The sequence below is a fragment of the Notolabrus celidotus genome, chromosome 15 (assembly GCF_009762535.1).
Source record: "Notolabrus celidotus isolate fNotCel1 chromosome 15, fNotCel1.pri, whole genome shotgun sequence".
NCBI classification, from domain to species: Eukaryota; Metazoa; Chordata; class Actinopteri; order Labriformes; family Labridae; genus Notolabrus; species Notolabrus celidotus.
The window spans coordinates 20,619,800-20,637,103 of NC_048286.1; the positions used below are offsets into that span (position 1 = coordinate 20,619,800).

At 39.0% G+C, this 17,304-nt stretch overlaps 1 protein-coding gene across 1 annotated transcript; it reads right to left on the reverse strand.

The window, feature by feature from the left end:
• Positions 1-1,923: 1,923 nt before the first annotated feature.
• On the reverse strand, positions 1,924-16,866 carry sirt6 (sirtuin 6). The gene is made up of 8 exons (XM_034703329.1): positions 16,693-16,866; positions 15,016-15,143; positions 11,714-11,896; positions 9,980-10,039; positions 8,902-8,997; positions 8,741-8,821; positions 4,592-4,715; positions 1,924-4,467 (listed from the first exon to the last, which is right to left on the reverse strand). The coding sequence occupies exons 1-8, from the start codon at positions 16,756-16,758 to the stop codon at positions 4,150-4,152; spliced, it is 1,056 nt and encodes a 351-aa protein (XP_034559220.1). The 5' UTR covers positions 16,759-16,866; the 3' UTR covers positions 1,924-4,149.
• Positions 16,867-17,304: the final 438 nt, after the last annotated feature.

The following is a 17,304-nucleotide window of genomic DNA, read 5'->3' on the forward strand; positions in this document are numbered from 1 at the left end:
AAACCTAAAGGTGCATTTCGACCAAGAGTTCTGGGGTCTTTTAGCCCCCAGAACTAAAAGGGGGGGGGGGGGGGGGTTCTTTGCTGTTAGTCTTTACTGTATTATATTTATATATCTATGTTCTTAAAAAAACAATAAATAGACATTCAGAAAAAAAGTAAACCTTGTCTGAGCCTCTTGCCAACCATGCCTATGCATAATGTGATGACCAGTCTATAGACCCGGAGAAACATGGACCAAAATCTTCTCACTTTCATAGTTGTTTTCAAGTTAAAGGTCCGTCTCTTTTACCCAGTCTATAAAATATTTACATATATTTATAGAAGTTACTTTTCTGGGCATTTTTGCATTTGTTAGATAGGACAGCTGAAAAGAGACAGAAAAAGTGGGGAGTAGGGGTGGAAGGCATGCAGTGAAGGGAACCTGCAAATACTGTGATGAGGACTGTGGCCTAACGACTAAGCCAAAGTAGTAGCCTACCCCCAAGAAATATGTCTTTCCCCCATTATTCTTGCCTAGGGTTGCAAAATTCCGGGAATTTTCAAAGTTGGAAACTTTCCATGGGAATTAACGGGAATAAATCAGGAATTTACGAAATTGAAGGTTGGCTCTTAATAGGGAACTTAAATATAGTTGGGGAAAATATATTTTATCATAACCCTGACAAAAACAACCAGATTTCATGCAAGTGCATTTGAATAGCTATGCTATTCCTCAATCACATGCACATAGCACACTGCTTACTGCAGGGCTATAGAGACCACACCCCTTACATGCACTGTGCATTCCTCCATCACATGCACAGATGATTTCTAGAATCCTGGACCACACTTTAGAGCCCAGAGCACAAGACTATTGAAGCCACACATTTGAGCCTGTGGACTACACAAAGTGAAGTAAGTTTTGGTAATATTATGTGGTAATATATTTAACAAATTTGATGTATGGTAAAAAACTAATATTTATGCTTGGATATGATACCTTTCCATTAAATGAATTCCCAATTTATTCCCATAAATTCCCATGGGAAGTTTCCAATTTGGAATATTTCCCAAATTCCCCAGCTTAACTTCCCATGGATATTTACCAGAAACTTATTGGAAGTTTACCCAAAATTTTCCACCCCTTTCCTGCCCCTCATGAAGAAAGGCTTGTGATGAAGTCAGCCTTGCATAGTCCATTAGCCTGGAGCAAGCAGGCCTTTGAACACTAGGAGACTGTGGCTAAAACAGGAGGGGAATCAGAGGCTTACCATATAACACAATATACCACGATATCACATGACCTTTGAATAACACACAGCACTTAAATATGAGGGCGGCATACATTCACAGGTAAAAGTGAGAGCATTAAAGCCAATAGTAATAGGGAAGACATAATTACAAACATTATAATGTATGCACAGAGATGTCCGAGGGGTTACAAGGGTTGTGTAATGACTCATTCAGAGGGCAGCAGGAAAATTGCATGTGTGCAGGTTGTGGCTGTTCCGTTTGCTTCTCAATCTATAAGTGTTGCTCGTGTATTTAAAGGGACAAAGTGCCATAATTAACTGAAGCTTATTCAACATCACACACAAACACATTCACTGCATAATTCATAAACATCTGTGGCTCACTGTTCAGCTGTACCACTGGATGTGAATGTTCTTTGTATAGAAAAATAAGAACATATTGGTTTCTGGGTGAAAACAACAAGGCTCTATGGTCCTCTCGTCATTTTCATGGCGTTGCTGGAGAAACTAGGTCTGTTTATAATGTGTACTTGCAATGTTGTGAGGTACAATGACAAGGTAAAACTACAAAAGTGTATTGATGTATTTTTTTCACACAAGAGGTGTTAATGAGGCTCTATGGCAAACGCTAAGGAGAAGGCAAAAGGTGCTTGATGGCTCTCACCATACAGCGCAAACACAGAGAGGGCTGTAAGAACAACACACGGTATTTATTGTAAAACAGATGTTTATAAAAAAAAACAAAAAACATAAAGTGACCGTTTTTCACTCAGTACAATGTGTTTTTTTTCCTGAGATAAAATCAATTTTCTGAGAAATGTACAGTGTGCCTATGGTCCTTTTATAGTCACTCAGCAGCAAATGCTCCATTGAAGCACAGCAGGCAGGAATATACTGCACATCTCGCTGAAGGAGGAGAAACATTGGGGTCAAAGACTTTGGTGCTTGAAGAAAATATGTTGCAACTGATGGAAAGAAAAGAAAACCCTTTGACGCTCACGATGCAACACAACGACTCAAAAGAAGCTTTATCTTTAGGTATCAAGAACCTCTTGTGACCTGAAATCAGACTCAGAGACGCTCTCTCAAGAAATTGAGCTAATCTGTCTTAAAAGCCTGGACGTGGCTAAGTTGTGGTGCACACCAATTGTAAATCAATGTTTCAAAGAGGGGAGAAATCTGCTCCTTTTTAAAGTTATCTATTTATAACCGTGTACTTCAGAGGGGTGTTCTACAGAGGAGGTTAATGGGAAAACCCAACTCTTTGACGCTAAAGCCAATGTTTTCAGATTAAGGGATAGCCTGGAGTGACTGCTAAGCTAACTTACACTGCATATTTAAAGCTGCTGTTGGTAGGAATGGTGTAAAAACGTTATTTCTGCTGGGTTTGGAGATAAGGTCATAATACCAATCAGTACTCATCGGTAAGTGAAGTAATTTGAGACTATTGCGAAATCTCGGTGTTTTCCAATGCCTTTGTATCAAGCAATGTTATTATTCCCCTCGTTCCCATTATGACGGACCAATCAGAGCTAATCTCTAATCCTCTGTCCTGATTGGTTAAGGGGTGGCCCTTACTACAACCTTGGATTGGACACGAGTCCGGCACTATAATGACTGCACACGTCGATCTGTGTTGGGGGGCTAAGAGGAAATCTGGTTGGGAGGGATAGCGTTGCCTTTCGAAGTCCCTCTCTCTGAACAGATGTTTACTCTGCTTACTACCAACAGCAGCTTTAAGGAGGAGGTCAAGTTCAGAATTTAATTTTCAATTCAGCTCTAGTGTTGCCACTTTGGAGCTGCATGATATTGGAAAAACTGACACTGGAATATGCTTTACTGTTTGGCGTTATGTATTGAAATATGTAAATATATAAGTGTAAATACAAGATAAACGCAGTGTGTTTTGTGGACCCATGAATAATAAGAAAGTTCAATAAAACAACAAACCACTTTTCTTTTTTGGAACTTTGCGTCTACTTTCTAATCAAATCCCACTCCTACTTTTTCCACACTGTGTCTTGCTCTCTGACAGTGGCACTGACACCTGCATCAACAGCAGGAAGAGAGAGACTACAGGAGGAAAGAGTACAGGTCCCTTCATAAACTTTATCAATGACCGCAATTGACTTACCTGGATGTCATCAACAATTTCTGAAGATGTTCAGTTAGATTTCCTCTGAGTCAGCGGCCTCTTGATAGTAACTTTTAATTGCAACGTGCTCTACAGGTAAAAGGTCAACAACACTCCATGGTCCTGTTAGCAGTCCATGTGTGACCACGAGCACTGGGGCGAGCTGGAACACACTCTCTTGACATTGGTCTCCCTTAATTGAGCACATCTGTGATGGCAGCAGTTTTTGCATGCATGTTTACATCGTACAGTTATGTGACCTGACTGCATGCACAATGGTCTCTATGTGTTCAAAGTAAAGATAGACTCCTCTTGTAGATTCATCATGGAAAATAAGCAACTGATGTTGGTATGATTGGTTTCTGGTCACATGACTGCCATTGTAATGTTGTGACAATAAAAAAAACAAAACAGTATAACAGAGAAAGCTGAGAAACACTTTCATGATACGGTTTTGCTTGTTGGGTTAGCTAATGGAAAGAGAGTGTGGGTATGTTGGACCCGCTGCATAGCACACCCCTCTGATCTCATCTCATGGACTAAGCAAGTCAGCTGATTTAGTGTCCTAACTTTTGAGCCCTTTGCTAAGAAGTCAGATAAACATCACCGTTCATTATGTACGTGATCTACAATCAACAAACCTTTTACAGTACTAGAAGAGTCTCTGCTCTTGAGGGCGCCGGATGAGAAGACCCCTTGTCCTCATATCGACCAACTGAACCCCCTCAGGTATAAAGTCTGCGTGTGGATGGGTTTGTGGAGTGTTGAAAGATACCTGAGGCTATTTTTCTTCTTTTAACTCTGCAGGAGAGTCTACTTTTTCCCTCTTTACGGGAATGTTCTCGTCCTTAACACTCCCATCGTCTGTTGGAGACACCGCCTCTCTCTTTCTATCCTCCTTGATCAGCTCCGATTTCACCTTTCCCTTTGCCTTAACAACACGAGGTGGTTTGACATCCAGGGTGGTCTCAGAGGTGGCTTTGGAGCTCTCGCAGACAGTTGGACCCTCCCACTTTGGAATCACCAATCCCAGCAGCTCCATCACCTGTTTCATGACCTCGTCCACGTAACTATTTATACGCAGGAACGCATGCTTGTCCTGTATGAAGGAAAATTACAGCCGTGAAAAAAAAGATAAATGTGAAAGTGCCAGATGATGAACAAAAGCAGCAATTCTGCCTTTGAACTGTGCGGTCATCAAAGTGTGCGTGTCAGAGACTCACGTGTTTGGTGGGCTGCAGGTTGACAATTGCAATTTTCCCTCCTTTGCGCTTGGTGAGGAGTGGAAGGTCTCCACTGGGTTTGATCTGCATGGAGGTGCCTAGTGTCAGTGCCAAGTCAGCTCGTCTGAGTGGAGATATTGGAGAAATATGTCACATGTAAAGGTCACACGTGTTGCTGGTAAATGTCTCCCACGTTAACATTTGAGTCACTGTGCTAAGCATCCGTTTCTCTGAAGCCTTATTATGGTAAGTGAAAATCTTTGAAAAAACAAGAAGTCTGTTTGACATCACCTGCTGTGGTTTGGAATATTTTCCCAGAGCCCACAGACGCTGATAACAGTCATGTGGTGAGATGGATATTCACTTTACTTGTTTCTTTTAGAATTGATTTTAAATAGGTACTTGCAAGCCAGAGACTATTATAATAAACAATTACAAATCAGAGAGGAGAAGGAATACAATATCATTTCTATATTTCATGATGCATACCAAAAAAAACACAATAAAAAGTTGGTCTCAAGAATATATGAAAGTATACAAGCCACTAAAAATCACTCTAGAACATACATTAAACAAAAATGGGAGAGGGAGTCAGAAATACGAATATCAGAAGAGATCTAGATGGAAATATGTGAGACACAAGCAACCACTGCAAATTCAAGGTCGTTGAGAGAGTTCGGCTGGAAGAATGTGGTGAGATTTTTTATAACCCCGAAAATAACAGCTCTGCAAACAGGCACACAAAGCCGAGGCTTCTGTTGGAGACAATGTGATACATCTATGGCTAATCACTTTCATGTTTTTTGGGCCTGCCCCTGAAAATCCAGCCTTACTGGATAGAGGTGGCTACCGAGATAAATAAAATAATAGGGGTGGATTTAGATTTTTCTTTTGTTACTTTATAATTCGGTAGCATACCAGAAACAGTCCTACAGAAAGATAAATACCTATTGAAGATACTTTTGGCAAGTAGCAGGAAAGCAATAACCAGAAAATGGTTGCAACTAGGCCCCCTAACACTGGACTAGTGGTGCAGGATCGTTAAAGAAATGTACTGTATGGAGAGACTTACTTTTGTTTTAAGACTTCAGTTGGAGAAATGTATTGAACGCCAGAAAAAATGGATTTTGTATGCACCTTGAATAGTATGACATATCATGAATTAAGTGTAAAAGAATATTTTGTTCTTGACTGTAACACCCATGATGATCTCATGTTCTTTGTTCATGCAAATAAATGAAATAAAAAATAAAAAGTTAAAAAAATTTAAAAAATGATTTGAAAGTTATTTTTCTTGTTTTAAAGCTCTACACAGCCTTTGTCATCATACAAATTGCAGATCTTTCATTTTATATTCCAGTTTTACAGACACTGCAGTTTTCAAAAACTCTAGGAGTGGTAGGATGATGGGGACACAATGCCTCTAACAAATGTATTCAACTTTTAGAGAAGAGTAAGGAGACACCATGTCATATCAGCAGCCACCTTTGTGGAGATTAAGAAGCAGCTCAACATGAGATACGGGTTAAAAGTTTTCCCAGCTTTCCACTGTATTTAAAAATTAGTTTGAAACCTCTAAGACTTTTTGTCCATTCCTCTAAAACAGGGGTTCTCAAACTTTCTGAAAGCGTTTAAGATCAATTACTTGAAAAGTATAAATGCTGTCATGTTGAGTCCACAAGGAATGAAATGTCCCTCTGTTTTAAAGTATACAAGTGGTATTTACTTGATTCAAATTGAAGTGTTATCTGTTTATCACTATGGTACAGGTCTGAAGTATTTACATTGATATGTTTTACAATACGAATAGTTCCAAGGGCAACTAAGAGTGCAAATGGTAGTAAGCATGTGCTTTAGTGATGGGAAGTTCGGCTCTTTTAACTCGGCTCCCAAAGACGAGCCGACTCTTTCGACTCCCAAACGGCTCTTAATTTAGGATCTTTTGTAGCCGTATATTTTACCTTAACTTAAAAATAATGGTTTGTGTGTTGAAAACACTTTTACGTACAGTGTTTTTATGAGAAGCCTTATAATTGACCAATTTTGTGAATTTATTCTGTTACAAAACCAATCATCACCAATCACCAATCATCATGACACATCACTAATGTGCTTAATCTGTGTTACATGTTATGAGGGGGTCCTGGACAATTTTCTCACCTGTCTCCATAAAGTTTGAGAACCCCTGCTCTAAACGACACGGACTGCTAGCCCCGTGATTGGTCTGCTGGACGGCATCGTATTTCCGGCATTTAAAGCACTTCTGAAATTGCTGTACATCGGCCATGCATTTCATCTCCTCTGATGTCTCCTCTCCTTTTCATTGCTGTATGATAAACGGCAACATGTATCAGATCTAAATTAACATAACACACTTGGAATGGCTGTGAAAAAGCAAGCAGAAAACGTAGCGGGACCAGAAACGCAACCTGGCTTAACGAATATACAGCCATATTGTTATCTAAAGACCTGCTAGGCTGCTGGGTTACTATTTTTTTTAGCATTGTCACTCAATGGTTATACCAAAGAGGCACAAACGTGTATCTGCTACTTTTCAGCAACACACATTAAAAAACGCATTTCTTCTTTTTGTTCTCACTGCAATCTGTCAGAGTGAATAAGAGGAAATGTTACCACACTGAATGACTGATTGACCGGACAGGAGTCTCCTATTCAGTAATGAGATGAGGTAAACAGTTAAACAATTAGAACTCCAGTTCTACAAGTGGATAAATAACCTAAAATCTCTCCAAACCCCAGAAGAAGAGAGAATGAAAGAAAGAATAGCAGTGCCAATCATGATCACTGCTGAAGAGGAGTGAAATCCACACTTGTTCACATCACAGCTTTGATAAACTACTCGGAAGTCACATCTCTTGCTTGTCTCATCACAGCATGCAAAGACGTAGTTTATATCTATACATACAGTTGTGCTCATAAGTTTACATACCCTGGCAGAATTTAATTTCACTTGTGGTTAGTGGTTAGGTGAAGCCATGTATTGTCAAACAACTGTGTTTACTCTTTTTATATCATAATCACAACAGAAACTACCCAATAAATCATAAATTCTGCCAGGGTATGTAAACTTATAAGCACAACTTTAACATTACCCATGTTGGCAATGGGTCTCGGTTGCTTCTGTTTTAGTGCAGCTGAGCAAGAGTCCCATCTCCTGCTCGAATCATGCACAGTGAGGTTATATCTATATGTACCCAAGGTCATGTCTATTCTAAAACAGAATAAAAATGTTCGACGAGCAGATATAAAGCTGATGGTTGGTCTGTTTTTCAAACTGTCACTGGATAAACGCCTCCTCCCCCTTTTCTTTGGAGTTGGCATGGGCAAGCAGTGCAGATAGCATTGTTTCAGCTCCACTCTGGCCTCCTCACCTCTCTGATCGTGTTCATTTTGATCCACATTGAGAGTGACTTCCTCATTATAAACAACAACGACGGCCCACAAAAGTATTTTTAAAGTGTTCTCAAAATGTAGAAATATGTAAACTTGTTCTCTTCCAATGGAAAAAGACGGAGCCACCAACTTTTAAGGCATGGTTAATGGCACTGACTGATACATTGCATCTTGAGAGGATTCGTTATTCTCTTAGTGACAGGTTGGGGGACTTCAAAAGGATGTGGAAACCAATTATTCCCTTCTTGAAACAGGATGTATGACAATAAGTAGCACTGGGTGGGCGGGTTGGGGTGGGACGGGGAAGGACTTATTCATTTACTTCATTTTACTTTATTTATTATTTTTGGATTTTTATATTTTCTCTCCCATTTATTGTCTTTTAATTTATTTACTCATTTGTTGTCGTATTAATGTTCCAAAACATTGAAGCATTGTATAAACTAAAGATGGATGTATTTTTGATGCACTGTTTGCTTCACAATAAAAATATTTGAATATATAAAATGTAGAAATATGTTGTGTTTGTGTTGTAGGATATATATATGAAAGATAACAATGTTTATCCATCATCATTTCTTATTATGCAGGGTTCTTTTAAAGACTAGTTAAGAGCACTTACTATGTTTACTCTGTTGTGATGACAGAGGCCAAATCAAAAGTATATCAGTCCCTGCTGTAATGGAAAAGGGAAACACATGCAGCATTAAGCTGCTGTGATTTATTCCATCTCACCTGCTGGCATCATCTGCTTTATCCAGGTCTCTGTCAGGAAGAGCATCCTCCCAGTCCAATATGGTGCTAATCAGCTTCCCTCTGTAACATGGTTAAAAGCAAAAACATGAAACACGCTGAATTTATGAATCATTACACACTGTGGTGAAAGTATGAGTTACCTGCAGGCCCTGAGTCCTCGGGATCGTACCACATCACAGTAACGCCCTGTCGGTTTCAGCCCCATCACACCGATCACCTTTTCTCTCACATACTGCCTGAAATAAGCAAACACATCACACTCTCTCAAAACAAATCAAGCACCATACTGAAGTCCTGCTATGAACACGAACTGAGACTCAAAAAAACCCATTGACATTTACTCAATGACCACTTCAAAATTAATAAACAAGACAACACCCTTTGTCTCCAGGCAGCCTGGTTTCTTTAAGATGCCACCTTAACTTGAGTTTGGAGGTGCTCTTCAGGATGGCTCAATACATGGAATAAATCACAGCAGCTTAATGCTGCATGTGTTTCCCTTTTCCATTACAGCAGGGACTGATATACTGATTTGGCCTCTGTCATCACAACAGAGTAAACACAGTAAGTGCTCTTAACTAGTCTTTAAAAAAAATAAAAAAAATCACCTGCCTGCAGTTCCAAGTGATTAGCTTCTGCCCCTTTAATTCAGAAATACTGTAACCTTACTCAGTCCTCACAGGACTCCAGGCACCTAAAATTACATTGCCTCCATGTTTGTTTTGTTTGTTTGTTTTTGTTATTATTTATTATTTTTAATTTCTTCAATATCCAATATTTTTTCTATTACAGGGGTCTTACTAGGGGTCTCTATCTTAATGGAAATTGCACATTTCACATTGTTACTGATTGATTCCAACCCTCAAAATGTCTCTTTTTTGTGATTTAATTTATCTGTTTGTTTTGTATCCGTCTATGAGAAAATTCTAATAAAAAAGTTAAAAAAAAGAAAAGGTTTTGGTTTCATGAGTGCAGAGACCACGCTTCATGCACAGTTACAAAATGTGCTTGTACCGTTGATGGGGTAAGCATTATATTATTCTATCAAGGTTTGAAATTTGCCTCACGCTCTCCTGATACATAATGTGGGCAAAAAAAAAATCACATAATCACAATCAAGCTGAACAGAAAAAGTACACATTAAAAACAGTTCCTGTTATGTCGGGGAATAGATCTCAGTGTGTGTTTATGTGTGTATGTGTGTGTGCTGATACACACCTGCCACACTTCTCGCACTCCTCCACAAACATGTTCCCATGAAGTTCTGATAACAAGTCCCTGATGGAGCAAGAGGGAATAATGTCAACAAAGACAAAACAATGACAAAGATAACATTCGCTTAGATTAGTCTGTTATTCATGTCAGGACTCCATCTTTCCCCATCTTTATTTTCAGCTCTATATTCTAGTGCTGTAGTACTTGAGACCGGTCTTGGTCTCGAGGCTGCTTATTTCAGGTCTCGGTCTCATCTCAGAATCTAAAGCATTTTTTCTCGGTCTTGTCTCGGTCTCGGACTGGGCGGACATCGTATTTTATATCAAGACCGGTGGAGACCACCACTGATGCACTGATGCATAAGAGAAAAAAATAAACTTAAGGAGTCAAAAGAAAGGCAACAAAGATAAAAACAAACCTTGTTTGTTGCTGTCAATAGTATTCAAAGCAAACTTGAATAAAATAAACAGAAGTCTTTTATTTTGTTAACTCTCATGATGATTTTTCATTGATATATATGGTCTTGGTCTTGTCTCTGTCTTGCCCTGCCTTGGTCTTTGTCTTGACTCGGTCTTGATCCCTAAATGTCTTGGTCTTGTCTTGGTCTTGGTGCACTCTGGTCTCGGACATGTCTTGGTCTCGGTTAATGTGGTCTTGACTACAACACTACTATATTCCTCCTGTCACCTGTGTAGATCATCAACAACCAGTTAACTTTACCCATCGTGGTGATTTCCTCAGACTTCTGACACTTTGTGGTTTCCTGTGAAGCTAAAATTGTGTATCTTGTGAGTCTAATATGATTAAATCGCCCAGAGTCACAACAAAGGTCACTCAAGCCCAATTTAAGGAGCTACTCATTTCCCTCATTTTGATTAAAGATGATATTACAAGAAATAATCTGTAGGTCTAAAGCAAATGAGTCACAATCTTACTTAAAGTTTAGAGTATAAAAGAAAGATGTTTCCATCTATTTCTATTATTCTCTTTAAGAAGGAATTGAAGGTATTTTCTGCTCAAACTAACCTTTCCTATGAATGAAAACTTCTATCTAACTCATTACCTCCTCTACACTCCTCTCATGCTGCTTCAAGCACAGAGTGTCCACAAAATGACACATCTTTGAAGCTGCACCAGTGCATCTTGAAGCAAATTGTTCTGGTTTCGCGGCTGCAAGGTGCCTGTTTTTCGATTCCACAGTTAAAACTGTCTTTCAAGCAGACAGTGGCTTTGAACGTAGATATCTACTCAACCGAACACACGTCAGGTGTTCAGCAGCAAACAACCAGAACACTGTGACTAGTTGGTAAACACAGCATTTAGTGCTTGGCAGCAAAAGGGACAGAGATTTCCCCGGGGAGTTGTTGTAGGCCAGAATCAAAGCTAAAGCAGAATGTGAAGGTGGACATGTGATGACACTAGCTTGTATACGAACAGAGTGATGAGCAAATGAGTTGTTTGTTGGATGTCTGTAGGGTAGATTCTTATGGACCTTCTGTGACTTATCAGTAATGTTAATAATGATACATTTTATTTATAGGTGTCTTTCAAAACACCCAAGGTCACCTTACGAGGCAGACTTTAAAAGAACAACATTGTAAAAGTTGGATCGATTGGACAGATGCAGAGTGAAATATATTCACAGTGATACGTGTTTCTCTATGCCTACCAACCACAATGACTCATTATGCACGCACTGTCTATCACGCTATGGGACCTGACGCAGCACTGAGTTACCTTGGGAAGCCAGATCGTACATGCAGGCCGTCCACGTTCTGGCTGATGAGATATTTCAGGTACCCGGCCCTCTGCAGTCCAAGGAGAGCCAAGTGAGTCAGGCTGGGTTTGGCATCCTCAAATGTAGTGTCGAAGCGAGGTGACTCACCCTTTTGTTCCATTGTCCAAACGCCCTTCGGACCCCTGATTGAGAACAGAGTGAGAGATGAGACTGGTGGTGTTTATAACAAGGACTGGACAGGTTGAGATGTTGAGGGTTGATTGGAGGTGTTAAATGTCTGAAACCTGATGTGTGGATTTGTTTTCAGGGTGAAGTATTTATCTACTCTTGGGGGGGTTGGATTTCTGCACAGGATTTCTGCAAAATTGATTACATGCTATGAAATGCTGCTATAGAGAGCTTGCTAAAAAACATGAAAGACCAATGAAGTAAACAAATTATATAAAATAAATAATTCCCCATGAGTGCTTCATAAAAAAACATAAGACAGCCTAATAAGAAATGTATTTTCAAACCAAAATGCATTAAATCAGAAATGCCAATCTGGGATGCTCTTTTCAGTTATCTTTAATCAACCAGCTGTCTAACACCCTGTCAGCGCAGTGACTTCAAGAACACACAACTTATCTTTATTCATCACATGAGGGAACCCATCTTGTGAATCAAACACAGGCTCAGCAGTGTCCTCTATTGCCTTCAGTTCAAACTTAAACATCCCCCTACCTCACTATCAGTAGGAATCCCATCCACAAGGACAAGACAAGTTCAGAGGCGTACAGCCATCAGTGACGAGGCTTGTGCAACAATTTTTGCACACTTAATCACCATGAGAAAGATGCTGCAGGGCATTAAAGCGACAGAGGAACTGTGGAGCTGAGTAATTCGCATGCTGTGGTGTCGTCGTGGGTGTGTGCGTGTGTGTTTGCCTGGAAGCATTGATAAGATATACTTTATTGACAGCGGGATAAAATGTATGTTAGTAGGTCTAATGTGTATATAGAACCTTGGCTTTAATGATATTTACATCCAAGGTTGACTCAAGATGATCGACAGGCAGACCAATCAAATATTAACTAGTCGGGTCTCTGTAGCTCACATCTTCAGGCTTGTAGCGTGTATTTGTATAGACATATGCCATTCACACAGAATCATGATCAATTTATAATCACCACATGGCCAATGATGGTGGAGTTGACTCTAGGGTTAGACGTAACATGGACACTAGATATAAGCATCACTTTGGAGACACTGACTTCAAATCTGTTTGAAGATTTCATTGAAATAATCAACGTTCTTTACATGACTTGGAACGGCTGAGCTGTTAGGAATTAAAATGTGTGTGAATACTTTACAAAGATGAGGATGCGAGGACTTATAAGCAAGTACCACCCCCATCTGCTCATTTAGTGGTACTGTATGAACAACCAGGATGCTAAGCTTAGAGGTCCATATCATGTGATACAATAACAGAAAATATGAAGTTTATCAATACGATAATTTCTGGACACAATATTTATAGTGGTTATGAAGAAGTTTAATCCTTGAAGTAATAGTGTTGAGATTAAATTGGAGCTCTGACAGCAAACTTCTGATGGAGTAAAGGGAATGATGTCAACAACTGTAGATAGTTAATGTCAGGGCAAGCCAACTTTTCTTTTTTCTTTTTTTAAAGTTATATTTTGGGGCTTTTTCGCCTTTATTGGATAGGACAGCTGAAGAGAGACAGGGAACGCGGAGAGTAGTGAGTGGGGGAAGACATGCAGCAAATGGTCAACTGGCCGGGAGTCAAACCGGCAACCTCTGCGACAAGGACTATAGCCTCTATACGTGGGACGCTTAGACCGCTAGGCCAACAGCACCCCTGTAAGAGAACTTTTCTGGGTCCATCTTTTGCAAAGTTTATTTTCAGTTCTGCATTCCTCACTTGTGCAGATTATCAACCAGCTGACTTTACCTGTCCATCTGATTTCCTCAGACAATGCTTCAATTCAACTCTCTAAAACATAATTCATACCTGACCTCTAGAGGCAATTGTTATGAAGCAGCTGGTACATAAAACGAACCATATAAATTAAACACAGTGAAAAACATGTGAAACTTGTATTTTGGGATATTGAAAAAAGCAATCGGAAAAATACAAAATAAATTTGATATGCATGAACATAATGTTCAAGACTGGCTTGCTTTCATAATAAAATAAAGAAGATATATCTTCATCAAAAAAGACTTAATTGAGCTTGGTAACATTAGGGTGGCAAAATTCCGGGAATTTTCAAAGTTGGAAACTTTCCATGGGAATTGACGGGAATTTATGGGAATAAATCAGGAAGTTACTAAATTGAAGGTTGGCTCTTAATAAGGAACTTAAATATAGCTGGGCAAAATATATTTTAGCATAATCCTGACTAAAACAACCAGATTTCATGTAAGTACAGTTGAATATATATGCTATTCCTCAATCACATGCACATAGCACACTGCTTACTGCAGGGCTATTGAGACAAAGCCCCCTATTTCTAGAATCCTGGACCACACTTTAGAGCCCAGAGCACAAGACTTTTGAAGTAACACATTTGAGCCTGTGGACTACACAAAGTGAAGTAAGTTTTGATGATATTATGTGGTAATATATTTAACAAATTTGATATATGGTACAAAACAAATATTTATGCTTGGATATGATACCTTTCCATTAAATGAATTCCCTGTTAATTCCCATAAATTCCCATTAATTCCCATAAATTCCCATTAATTCCCATAAATTCCCATTAATTCCCCAGCTTAACTTCCCATGGAATTTTACCGGATATTTTTCACCCCTTTGCAACCCTAGGTAACACGCGCATTATAAAAATACTTCTGTAACAAGAAGACTTTGTCAGTTTCATTCCACAACTTGCAGATAGTCTGCAAATTACATCAGACGAAATAAATGTTATCCTGCAAAAAAATTGCATACTGTCCTGTATTTGCCCATGAGCTTGGCTTTCAAGCTGTGTCAACGTGGTGGCTGCTATATGTTCTCCAGAAGGACAGCTGTTCATGCTCAGTAATATTATTTTGTTTCTTCATTGTCAGACTTCGGATGCCCCTGCTGGAATTTGCCCAAAAAATTCTTAACACCGAGTTCCATAACACATTTCAGTTAGTTATGATGGACTGGCTTTGTTGAACACATTGTATAGTCTTGTCTCCATTGTCCATTCAGAGGATGTTTACGTGCACAAAACTATGTGTTTGTGACAAATTATGCTTAATGGATGTGTGACAACCACTATAGTGTCTTTTGTTTGTGTCTCACCTGAAGTCAGGGATGCCTGCTGAGGTGCTGATTCCTGCCCCGGAGTGGACAACCAAGTACTCAGATTCTTTAATCAGCTGAGCGAGGGTCTCTGCCTTAGCTTTCAGCTCCTCAGGACTGTCAAATGTCTGGCAAAAAAACAAAGAAAACACAACATTCAGAAAAATGTCTGTATAGAATATTCACGCAATTTCAATAGGTGACATACAACTTGATATTTAATCATTTTTTGCACACTATTTACATGAAAAGTGTTACAATGAATACTTAACAAACAGTACCAGAAAAAGTTCAATCACTCCTGGAGATTGCATGAAAACTTATCCATAACATCCCTTATAAACGGTACAAAAATAACAACAATCTGTGTGTAGCAATTTCTCATAAACCCCCAATAAACCCAGCTTCTCTGCTAAAGAGACTTTACTAAACTCCATCAAGCATCTTGTGTTTCTTTAAAGTTGGATCTTATAAGGCATATGTACTGTGCCTAGGGTTGCCAACTGTCCCGTATTAGCCCGGACATCCTGTATATGGGGCTAAATTTGTGTGTTTCATACGGGACCTTAATTGTCCGTATATTGACTATTAATTCTTGTAAATACAGCAGACTGCACTCTACAGGTCCAAGATCAGATAAAACCACAGTGGATCATGTGCCAATCACACCTGCAAAAAAGTATGAGGAGGATTTTCTCTCTGATGGCCATTAATTGGTCAGACTCAAGAAACAGATGCAGCACAGAGCTGATCAAAAATGAACTTCAAATATCTGTAAACTGTGACTTGTCATGTAAGGACTTCTCTCTTGCTGTGCAAAAGGACAAAAAACTGCTTGAGTCAGTCAAGAGCAGCAAAAAGTATCCATGGAAAAAGTACATTTGTTGAGTCGAACTCCTCTTTTGCATTTCATTTTTCTTTTGCCTGATTTTTGATGCAAAGAGCCAAATTGTGGTTTCTTTGAGGTTTATTTATTAAGGTTACATAATGATACAGTAAGGTTTAAAGGGAATATACACATTTTTTGCATTTCCAGTTGAATCAGAATCAGAATATGCTGAATTCACACATCATGCTCACACCACCATGGCACCTGTCCCTTATTTAAGAGTGAGAAAGTTGGCAACCCCAACTGTGCTTTACACTTTCTTCTCTCCCTCTGTCAATCACACAGCTTTAGACCAGCAATACATAAAGCACATTTTAACAGAGATTCATTATGTGGTGATTCCTTATCCTCCTGCTATTCTTCATTTCACAGTAAAATATTGTACCTATACTCCTTACTTCTCTCTTTGAATGGATAGCTGTAGTTTCCATTATCAAATCAAATATAACAAGGACTGTATTGAATAGTCGGGTAGGGTTTGGAGTATCTTCAACATCCACGAAAAACCTGCTCATACATTTCTGATGATGGAAACTCCGAGTAGAGCTTTCACAAACAAAGACTTTTTACGTTGATACTCTTGCAACGAATTCATACTACTTCCTACTATAAGTAAACCTTTAACCGACACTCTTTTAGTAACATGACGATAATAAACTTGTCATGTAATGTTGAAATATTTACATCTACCTGTAGCCCTTCCAAAATAAACGTGTTCCCACCATTAAATCTGCTAACCTGCTAGTAGTGGTTGAGAAGCTAACAATCAAACAGCATCTAATGTTTACCTCTGGAAGCCCGCAGACTCCTTTATCGGCATACGGTGAAAGCCCAGCAGCATAATTCACAGACATGTTTGCAGGTGGTGTGTCTTCTTCTTTGTTTTTCGGTAATAAAGATACTCCTGTGTCAGAGAACCAGAGGACTGACTCTGCTCACTGGCGGATTCAAAACTGTTTTGGGTGACGTCATCTCTATGCGACAACCTACGTTTGTTTTTGTTTTTTTCCCCCTTCCTGTATTCAATGAGGGGGGAAGTCTCTTCAAGCAAAACATCTCTACAGTCTATGATCTCTACCAAAGTTCTTCATTTAGTTCTTCATTTTCAGGACTAAATTTATAGTTCAACAAAGCCGTGGACATACAAATGAGAAGTAAAGTTTGAATAGGGTATCTTCTTTACTTGAGGAAACAAACATTTGCTAACAGGTGATTATTATTATTATTATTATTATTATTATTATTATTATTATTATTATTATTATTATTATTATTATTATTATTATATTTTAGGTGAAGGTTTTACGAGCATACCGCATCAAGTGAGGACATTGAGATATGCTGTATGGGTGACACCATTGTTTTTAATGCGTATAAAATATGTAATATATATAATATGT

Bases quoted from the DNA above. Each gene is read 5' to 3' on its own strand.
- sirt6 (XM_034703329.1), bottom strand. From the start codon at position 16,758: ATGTCTGTGAATTATGCTGCTGGGCTTTCACCGTATGCCGATAAAGGA. The intron at 11,897-15,015 runs GTGAGACACAAA...GTTCTCAATCAG, and splicing joins GCAGGCATCCCTGACTTCAG to GGGTCCGAAGGGCGTTTGGA. The intron at 8,822-8,901 runs GTAACTCATACT...ACCATGTTACAG, and splicing joins CGAGGACTCAGGGCCTGCAG to AGGGAAGCTGATTAGCACCA.